This window comes from Octopus bimaculoides, chromosome 1 (assembly GCF_001194135.2).
Source record: "Octopus bimaculoides isolate UCB-OBI-ISO-001 chromosome 1, ASM119413v2, whole genome shotgun sequence".
Lineage (NCBI taxonomy): Eukaryota > Metazoa > Mollusca > Cephalopoda > Octopoda > Octopodidae > Octopus > Octopus bimaculoides.
The window spans coordinates 33,518,923-33,530,139 of record NC_068981.1 but is presented as its reverse complement, the minus strand read 5'-3'; the positions used below and the strand labels follow the sequence as shown (position 1 = coordinate 33,530,139).

Genomic DNA, 11,217 nt, shown 5'->3' with positions numbered 1-11,217 from the left:
CGGAAAGAACAAGGTTTTCAAATCTTGGTTGAACTCCAAGTCACAAAACCGTTCTACTCTGTGATTTGTAGTCATTGCCTATTATTAACGATTATTTGTCTGATTCATTCAACTTCAGATTTCTGAACATGGGGGTTCACCTATTTTCCGCCATCGAAAGATCGCTATATTCTGGCGATTAGCTATAAATTTTTAGTGATATGATACTACCATTTTTTTCAGAGCTCACTCACAAAGTCATTAATGTGAATGGAAGTTAATACACATGTGATAAAAATGTTAACTTGCAACTTATGACTTGAACATTAAAATAATTGACTGGAAGTGACATCTCATTTCGGAAAGCAAACATGAAGCGAACTGGCGGAATGCTTTTTTTTTTTGTAGTCAGAACTCCCTTTATGTCGCATCCACGAGCACCTATTTGTACATTAATTTTCCAATGATATATTAAGTATTTCAAAAAAAGCAGCTGAGGTGTTCCAATGTACTATACTCAGCAATGAACACCGAGAAAGCAATTCGATGGCTTGCATGCCAACACATGATAGAACATATTTACATGTGAGCAAAGCAATCCTGCATAACTAGAAAGAAGCGATGAGAAGCGGCGGTGTTTAGTTTCACGTTGTAAACATCGCATTGTCATTTCCGATCAACTTACCCTTTTAAGACTATATTAATCAAAAAAATCAACCACATATTTGGCAAACCAAATCTCCAAAATATGTGTGCGCATGTATTTTCCCCGCGGAGGTAAATTCTTAAATGAAAACCAAAATATTTTTAGAAGTTCGGGAGTGGGGACGAGTGAGAAAGAGATCTTTGTCGGCCACCAAACAAAGTAACTGTTTAACGAAGTCGAGAAAAAGTCGAGGATCCCTATTGTCAGCTGTCACAGACATTGTGGATAAGATCTGGAATTTCAATGGCACTTTCAAAAGATTTGTTAGCTTGTGAAAAATTCCTAGTCTATGTCGACTGAAAACGGTTAAAACAGTCGTACAATGGAGTAAGCTAAAATCCCGTGTAGAATTAAAAATTAGATCAGCTGTGACATGAATTTAATTACTCCAGAAAGCATCACAAAAAATGTAAACAAGCGTTAATTATTTTGAAATCCCTGCGAACTGGGACCCCACCAAGATGTAGGTTGCGCGTAAATCTTTTATTTGACTAAAGTTTTATCTATGATCATCAATCGACTGCAGCTAAATGCACAATAAACTTAGCCTGAAGCTAACGTAGTCAGTGCTCCGCAACCGGTATGCACGAGACCATATCAGGCGTGCTGCAGTGTAACCTGAATATAATTTTTTTCCTTATACTCTTCGTTATGTTAGTTCAAGTGTTCCACAAGGGAAAAAGGTTGCGGAGTACTGTAATATACTAACTAGTATAAACAGCAAACACAAGTATAACATAACATTCTATCAAAACGGATCGATTATACCAATCATCCAATACGGAGTTATTGATCCACACACAATTTTGCTCAAACATATTTACACAGAAGGATGTAGAGGAAATCTTCGCTGTATCGAAGTGGTGTCGGAATAGTTCCTTAAATTACTATTCATTTCCCTTTCATTTGATGCTCACCTCATTACAATTACTATTTAGTTCCAATAGCAAATTAAAATTGTTGATAAAAATTCAACTTCATAAACATGAAAAAAAAAAAGTTAAGATCTTTCAAAGACAATAAAAACATAGCAGTATTTTTGTACAAGAAAAAAACATTCGGCAAAAAAAAAAAATAAATATATAAATAATTATGCCAAGTTTTCAATTAAAATTAAATATAGTCGTTATCAATGACAAATGAATTGCAAGAATTGCTTTATCTTCATTCAACTATAAGAAAATTCCTCAGTAACTATTGCAGGTTACAAGTTAAAACATGAATTTATGTCAAATATAAACATTTGTATCAAAATATTTCATAGATTAAACTAATTTATTTCTAAAACAGATTGTACTTAAGAGCTTTGTGCTATTACAACGACGCTAAATTGACAAAATGAGGAACTTACGAGTGCCGCATAGTAATAAAATGTTATTGAACAAAACAATGGGTCGGAAGATAAAAAAAATATTTTACAAATTTTACAAGATTCACCACTAATACATTTGCTTAGATTTTCGTTTTGTTTTCCCACCCGTCAATTTTTAAGTGAATATCTTTATCTCTCGCATAGTTAAAGTTAGATTTCAAATTAATTCCTTGCGATTTAATTGAATGTTCACGAGGAGAGCTCTCCCATCTATTCACTTGTGATTTTACATAATTTTTGACTGCACAAGTCTTTTGGTTAGTTTCTGTTTTCTGTATTTTACTGGTTTCTGGCCTTTGTTCAGGACTGATTTTGGCAAATGAATGAGAAAATTTAAAGTTCAAATTTCGATTATAATCTTGATTTAGTCTGGGGTAGTGCGTTTTAGATGTAGAACTATAAATTGGGAAACTCTTGCGTCTAATAGATGAGTCAGTCGACATTTGGTTTCCAAGGAAACCTCTCTCAATATCAAAATGTTCCGTTGATGCTGTCACAAAGTTACAGTCTGTTGCAGAATATTCCGAAAACAGTGAGTTTTCTGGAGAAGAATTCTTAAAAGTTAATTTTTGAGACACACAACTTTGCCGGCGCAAATATACGAGGTTATTGATTCTTATCGCTTGATCTACGATATCTGAATGACTAATTTTGGCATTCAGGATTCCTGGTAAAGTATTTTTAGGTGTCTGCAACTCTTCTAAACTAGTCAAGTTTTGTGATGGAGTTTTCTGGTTTGTTCTGTTGCTAATATATACATTATCACTTGGACTTTCCATGATTAAAGTCGCTTTACTTACTTGAAGATTTTCTGGAGAATTCATAGTGGCGGAATGGTTACACGAGCTAAGGGTTCTTCGACGCAAGTTCTTCGAATTAAAATACGTGGAGTTAGTATTTGGAATTGAACGATTTTCAAAATACTTGATTAGAAATTTTACTGAATCGGTTTGAATACGATTAAAACCAGTTTTGTTACTATTGTTAGATGTATTACCATCGCATGACTTCCTATTCAAAATTGCAAAATTCTTAGTATGAATGCTTTTCGAAGGGGTCTTCATTAATTTTAATTGTTGCCGGGTTAATTCGACTTGGTTTGAGTATCTCGATTTCAAAACATTAGGATAGTTCAATTTTATTTGAACATTGTTCATATTAGCTTCAAATGTACGATTCGCTCTCGATTTCATGACCGTTTCTAACTGATGAATATTGAATTTTCTTTGATGCTTTTTAGTTGCCAGACCGTTGCTAAAGCATTCTTTAATTTCAGTTGGGACAGAAAACTTTTCTTGTGGGAAACTATTGCCGTTGATGTAATGTTTCTTCACAAAAAGCTGTGAACGTTTGTCCCATGGAAGACAATTACTAAAATATTCTAAACACACACAACAAAAACTAAAAACATCAGATTTTAAACTTGACTGCTTTCTTAGTAGAGTCTCTGGTGACATCCACCTCCACGAATCACCAGTGGTCCACTTGACTGCCTTTTCCTTAACGTGCACGTACTCAAAATAACTTAGCTTCACACTGTAAGTATCCATAATCTATGAACAAAAATGATAAAACAAAATAATTCAGGATTTAGTTGTATAACTTGCGTAAAAAGAAATTTTGTAAATTAGGAAGACGGGCAAGCTAAGCAAATGACGAGTGGTTATTACTTGTATACATTTTCAAATCATGATTTGTTCAAAATGTTCAATTATAAATCCTAAAATAAACGGGATATATTAAGGCAGTGGATGCGCAATGGCCCGGTGGTTAGGGCAGCGGACTCGCGGTCATAGGATCGTGGTTTCGATTCCCAGACCGGGTGTTGTGAGTGTTTATTGAGCGAAAACACCTTAAGCTCCACGAGGCTCCGGCTGGGGATGGTGGCGAACCCTGCTGTAGTCTTTCACCACAACTTTCTCTCGCTCTTTTTTCCTGTTTCTGTTGTGCCTGTAATTCAAAGGGCCAGCCTTGTCACACTGTGTCACATATCCCCTAGAACTACACGTGTGTGGAGAGCTCAGCCACTTGCACGTTAATTTCACGAGCGGGCTGTTCCGTTGATTGTATCAACTGGAACCTTCGACGTCGTAAGCGACGGACTGCCAACAACAACTTTAGCTGCTACACATACAGGAAAATATGAACCAACTAGTGATCCTCTACGCAAGTCGATCAGCAGAAAGAAAAAAAATCCCGCCGGCTTAAAAACGAAGGACAATGCGTTTTTCTCTTAGTAAAGTATATTTAAAATTAGAAATAAAAAAGAAAATGTAAAACCGAGAAATCTAGTAAGGTCTATAAGTTCGAGTAGAATTATATTCGTGGGGAATGACGAGTTGTCCAAACTGAATACATGCGCAAAACATAACTGTGTTGAAAAGGAAAACTGCAAACGAAAGTTTTATTCGGAAAATTGTTGAGCAAAAAGATTGTTTGAAACTAGAACAGTAAAAAAATGTCAGTCGACGAACTGAGAGTTGGGATTGGGTTTATTTAACATTTAGTACATAAAACTCCCCGAATGCTATATTTAGTACAATTATAAATGAAACATATTTGCAGTTCTCACCTGAATAGCATGTGATGTTATATTTCCGTGTATAAAACCATTTTGATGGATATATTCAAGTGCATAATAAATCCGACGCAAAAATATGAAAACGTCCGTTTCTGGAAATATAGCATCAATTTTATGGAGACAAATATACAATGAGCAATATAGAACACTTCCATTCAGAAAATACCAACTCTCAGTTTGGAATGTATCAGCATATTTCAATTGACAGATGGACATGATTAGGACGAATCCTCGTTGAACAAGTTGTCGTATCTCGATATTTTCTTTGGTCATTTGTTTAAATGGAACTAACGATAGACGTAGAAGACATCGTGGCTAAAAAAATAAAATAAAAAGCAAGATACGTCGCATGAGAGTTTTGTTACCAATATTTCACGAGGGAAATGTTAGCAAGAATGTTAGTGTCTAATTGTACTGCATCTATCTAGCTGCGGCGCTTTTCGTTCAGAGATCAAATCCCGCCTAAATTAACTTTGCCTTTCGCACCTTTCGGGGTCAATAAGTATTAATATAGTACTTGCGTAAACTTTGGTGAATAACCTCCCAAAATTATTCTTGGTTTTTAATCGTCAAAGTAATCAGTTAATTTGCGCCCGTTCAGATAGAAACGTTGACAAGATTAACTGCAGGTTTTACTGTACCACATTTGATGTACGAATGTTACAAATAAGCCCAAAATTGAGAATTGAAGTGCTAGTATCATACTGCAGTCAATTTAACAAACACCCTGCACTATTCATTTCCTGAACTTTAAGTAGGTTCTAACGTACTCAATATAAGAAGCTAATTAAATTTGCATTCCTTACGAGAAATAACCGACAAAAGAAAGCTGTAGGATAGTCACGAAATTTCAATTAAAATTAATAAGGAATTGAGTAAGTTTGACATTTAGCAGTTCGATAAGTGGAAGTTTTGGTCTTGTTAGACCTTATCAGTGAGGCATTAGCATAAGTAATATATCCTAGACTAGATACTTTTTGCGATAACACAAGATGCTTCTGGTTACAAAAGTTGAGGCATTCTCTATTAACGCTATATAAAACCAATTTCAAACAAAGCTTATCAGATGGTGAGTCATCATTCGCTAGTTTAGCTAACAATATATTAGATCACTAGGTAAGAACTAACCGAGATGTGATGAAGGGAAATGAAAATCTCAAGACCTAATATCGATCGGGTGAGCAGGCCTCAAGTTATCTTTTGATAGGCCGGTATGCGAAATTTAGTTGCATCATTTGAAGACTATACAACTGAGCTCTGTAAGTTAAAGAGGACCCAAAACTACTATGATAGACTTCCAGGTTTCATACGTCTTAAATAAAAAAAATTGAAAAAAAAGCCTCCACATGATTACTAGAATTATTAGAAATAGCAGCGTAACTTCATTCGAATAACGTTTAGAAAAAAAAAAAAATACCGAAGGAAGTATTGAATAACTTAATCCCTAATTTATTAGAAATACAAAAGAAACATTTTGATGAAATATTTGAATTATAAACTTTCGTTTACCCGCTTGATTTTATTCTTTGTGTAGTGTCCAAATATTTTTGTTTCTTTAATTTCTGAAGAACATGAAGTTAAGCTCGACTTTTCAGTGTTAAGTTGCTGGTGTCCCTTCCCTGATATGTGAATGAAAATTTCCGACACTTGTCTTTGAAACTTTTTATTATTGAACCTGAAAAGAAAACATTCCGAAAACGAATGAAAAATACTTTACAAACTTTAAGACGATATTCTTCTAAGGAGTGAATTTAGCTTTTTCAGCAGGTTAAAAAAATATTTCAAGTGAATGGGTTTTACTTAAGTGAGTGACATGGTTCTTTGCATCAAGTATTTACAAGTAATAAAAACTGCAGAAACAAATTTATGTACTTTTCCTACTGATTACAGTTCATTCAGTGTTAAAAAAATAAAAAAAATGGCTATTATTGTTTAGAATGTGCCCTGTTCAGAATATTTATATATATATAAGGCAAAGATAAAATATAGACTATACTTACGGCATTTTCTGTCCTGTTGCATTCAAGATAAATTCCTCAAGATGCTCGTATATATAGTTTTGGTCAGTATATAAATATATTTCTAATCCCCTTTCACTGGTTGATTACCGAAATAACAAATCAGAAAGCAGTACGATCGAGCAGACTATTGGGTATTCATGAATTATGCAAATTTATACATATTCGAATGTCATAATGAGATTTGTCTTCGAGAAGAGATCTACGAAGTGTCTTTTACAATAAATCTGTTAGAGGGAGAATCTATTCACGAATTGCAAAACTTTTGTTGTTTAGGCCTAATTAAATAGACGATAATCAAAGATATTTAAGCAGCGATTATGCCATCTTTATCCAGACATAGTGTTTTTAAGACGAGATAATTCAAAATGTTCTTTTTTGAAGATAATAAGGTGTGATTGGGAGCAAGTTTGGTTGCTATTTCTAACAGGTTGAACTTCTCATAAAAAATTTCCCTTTGTTGTTTCTCCTCAGATCAGCTTTGACAAAGCAGACCTATAGTTAAAGGCGTTCTAGCCGTTACAATCCTGTCTTTTTGTGTATTTGCGAATATATATATATATATATATATATATATATCCAACGTATCGTTCGTACTTTGAAAGCAATAGGATTTGATTTGAGGGGGATTTGGTTGCTATTTCATTTAACTCGAACTACCTTGTAAGGGCTCTCTTGTTGGCCCTCGATTGTTCTTATGATAGATGAGCCTCTCTAGCTGAAATCTGATTGACACCTGTGTTCATAATTTATAGTAACTTTTGAAGATTTATTTATTTTAGAATCTTTATTTTGAATTGCTCTTTTGCAGTTGGTCATGTCGATAAGTTATTAGACTTGCGATAGTTAGGTTTCGATGTATATTTCTCCGAAGTAACTTTATGCTCATGAACTCCGATTGGCTGTATGCAAATGAGTTTATAACAGGGCCCGGTCCACACAGTTGCATATAGGCACTACGTAGATTTAGGGTTCTCTGTTGTATACAGCAAGAATATTGCATAGCTGACAAATGTTTTGTGGGCATTCTTGTGAAATCTTGTAGAAGTGGTGGGAAAGGGAGACTTTCTTGCTTTGGGTGCACTATATAAAGACAAGTGATGCCTAAACCAGTAAGGTCCCGTTCAAAACACTGATGAAATTTTTTTACCCACCTCCCTCTTTATTAATGAGAAGACAAAAAAATTTACATTCTTATAATTCTTCTTTCTTTGCTGTGATGCCTGGCAAATTTGAAAAGTTTAATTGCTCCCTCTTCAGTCCTCACAAGCCCCATTGTCCTGACTCTCCCTTACGAGAAACACTTACCTAAACGACCCCTAAATGCATATGAGACCCAGCAAATAAGAAATAGCTTGAAAACATGGAAGAAAAGCATGTGAGGTAATAATCATAATTACATAACATAAATGAGTATTCTGGCTGACAGAGAAAGATTTTCCCACTATATTTTCTCAGTTTCAGTTTTAATGTTGTAAGTATCTTCATGCGTGGCTTCGCGGGCTTGCAACCAGTTTTGTGGTTACATGTTCCATGTTGCTCATTATTGCTCCATTTCTTTTATCAATACCAATTTTTTAAAGAAATGATCTCCATAAGATACTGATTGCTGCAAGAGTTTTCACTCATTTCGCTATGTCTTAAGTAAAGAAGACATGGGTACTACTAAAGCAGCGCGGACCCGAACGCGCAGTCGCGCGTCCGCGCTAGCTAGTCGTGAGTGGTCGATCCTAACCCTAACCCTAACCCTAAACACATTCATTTGCACACGCGAGTTAGGGTTAGGATTAGGGATAGGGTTAGGGTTAGGATCGACCACTCAAGACTAGCTAGCGCGGACGCGCGACTGCGCGTTCGGATCCGCGCTGCTTTAGTAGTACCGAATATATGATTGTTTTAACTCCTTTACCCTTTTCAATCCTAAGAAAAGTAAGGTTGATCATTCACAGATAGACACTGATGATCACGAAAGTTCAAACGATTACATTTATCATTGTCGTTATTGTTGTGTAGCCCAGTCGACTCTGATTAAGCAGACTGTCAATTTACGGAAGGAATAATAATTATTATTAGTATGGCATCGTTGAAGACTGGGTCTTTTTTTTAATGTCATATTCTTGGCACTAACATTTATCAGTTCCTCTCTAAATTTTGGTTATTAACTGCAAGTGTCTCCCCTTCTAATCCCTATCTACTGATAAAAACGCCTAACCAAGTGGGGGTTAGATTAATCTTAGAGGAGACTCATAGTTTTATGATCGTAATATTTTGATAGGCAAATCGTTTCACATAGATACACTTGTAGGATTCTCACTTTCCAAGCGTAGTTGAACTATTGAAAGGCTAAAATATCAACTAATTCCTCAACAGATCAGTTTGAAATAAACAGGTATTTCTCCTTTAATTTTGCAGATACTTAAATTACAAATGTTTTTTTCATGAAGATGACCGGGTTTTAAAATAGTTGAAAATTACCATTATATGAATGTCTGAATGCACAAGCATATAAATAATAATATTAGCAGACATATCAGAAGGAGGAAAGTGCTCTGTATTTAATTGCTTGTCCTGATAGAAGTAGCAACCAGATCTCCCTCAAATCTCATTTTACCCTTCTAAATAAAAAATATATTAGATAACATAGATGGATAGGGGAAACCCTATACAGGTAACTGAAGTACAGGCATCCAAAGACCATCAGGATTATCCTGGACCTTCCAGGTTATTTGAAGAAGAAGGAGGAGGAAAGGGCTGCCTCACGTGTTAAGGGTAAGTAGAACCCTTGCTTTTTTTCCTTGTTTTTAATGGCTACACTTAACCTTGGGTGTTTGAATGTGCTTGGTCTGAGCTTGAAGTGGGAGCAAGCTTGTTTCCTCGTGAATATAAGTGAAGTGGTTCAGAGGATTGGACTGGGTTAATGAGCACTGAAAGATAAAAGGGAAAGTTTTATAAGGGTGTGAGGGGAGAATGGGGATGGAATAAAGTGATGGTGAGAGATACAGCAGTGACTCAACGGGGCTATGATAGATATGTGAGGACCTTGAGAGAGATAGCAAATAAGAGGGGTGTTAAAGATGGAGTATAGCAGAGGAGAGAGATCATTGACTGAAGGCATAGGAAGGAGATAATTGGTGGAAATTATGGGTAGAGAAGGAAAAGAAATGGAAATTTGCCTATTCTACTCTTGGGTGTTTGCAACAACCAAGTAGTACCATAGATAAAGACGTGATGGATGTTGGGATAAATGAGACATGAGGTAAATGCTTGATGAGAGAGAGAGAAATTGGAGGTGGTGCAGAGCTCTGCACATTCAAGCATTACCAAGGTAGTTTTTAGGATATCATTTCTGCTTTAGTAGATGGGTCTTCTTGAGCACAGCAAAACTTCAATTATCTCAGTCCTTTGCCTCCGTAAAGCTCAGCATTTTGAGGTCAGCCTTCAATACTTCATCCCAAGTTCCATCCACTTTAAGCGATTGGCACTTCTTTACGCAACTCTCCTCATCCATATGCATCACATGACCAAACCAACACAATCTTCTTTCTTGCATGCTACATCTAATTCCTCTTATGCTTTACTTTTCTCTCAGTGCACTAACACTTTGTCATATATACACACTGACATTGCACATCCAACACAGCATACTAACTTCATTCTTCTTCTGCATGTCCTCTGCATTTAAGGCCCTGTGTCTCATGACTATGTAGCATTGCTGTTCATACATAAGCATATATAATCTTCGTTTCACTTGAAGAGAGAGAGAGACCTTGTGTTGCAAACAGAAGCAACAAAATTTTCTTCATCATCCAATTCTTATTCTAGCAACTATACTTTTGGAACATTCTCTTCCACTGCTAATTAGGTTACCTAGGTAATAGAAATTACTTATTACCTCTAGAGAGCCTCCAGGACATTTGAGAAAATCAATTTCTCATGCATTTGTTGTCTCTATGGCTCCTGTGCATCTTCCATGCTCAAACACTACTTTCTCCATTAACCTTCCTGTGATTCCACTGCACCTCTTGTGCATCTATAGCTTGCACTGGGTACACCATATTAGGAATTTCTGCTTATAGCTTTCCAGGGATATTCACCTGCATTGACTGTAGAGTCATGTTTATTTATTTCTCACTGGAACTTTGGTCTTTGCTAATTAACTTTAAGGTCCTTCGATTCCAGGTTTTGCTTCCATGCCAGGAATTTCTTTTCCAATTCTGTTATAGACTCCACTATAAGTACAAGATCATCAGCATATAGTAGTGTGTGTATATACAAGTGAGTGGACAAATAAAAGAAGGGCACTCAACACATTTATTGAGAGTTACATGTGTGGATCAAAACAGTTTGATTCAAATTCCTTAGTAATCCGTGTTTCAAAGCATGATGCTAATACTCAGCCATTGGAAATTTTACATATATATATATATACACACACACACACATATATGTGTGTGTGAGGGGTATGTATGCATATGTATATATTCTTTATGTCAATTATTCTTGGAAGCGCACATGCTCTGTTTGCTTCATTCCTGACTCATTAGAAACAGCTGCTGGCCAA

At 35.7% G+C, this 11,217-nt stretch overlaps 1 protein-coding gene across 1 annotated transcript; it reads right to left on the bottom strand.

Annotated features, from left to right (window-relative positions):
* Positions 1-1,119: 1,119 nt before the first annotated feature.
* Positions 1,120-6,740, bottom strand: LOC106878030 (uncharacterized). The gene is made up of 4 exons (XM_014927116.2): positions 6,639-6,740; positions 6,148-6,313; positions 4,630-4,953; positions 1,120-3,610 (listed from the first exon to the last, which is right to left on the bottom strand). Exons 1-4 carry the CDS (start codon positions 6,641-6,643, stop codon positions 2,138-2,140), a joined length of 1,968 nt encoding a protein of 655 aa, XP_014782602.1. The 5' UTR covers positions 6,644-6,740; the 3' UTR covers positions 1,120-2,137.
* Between the last annotated feature and the right edge of the window lie 4,477 nt (positions 6,741-11,217).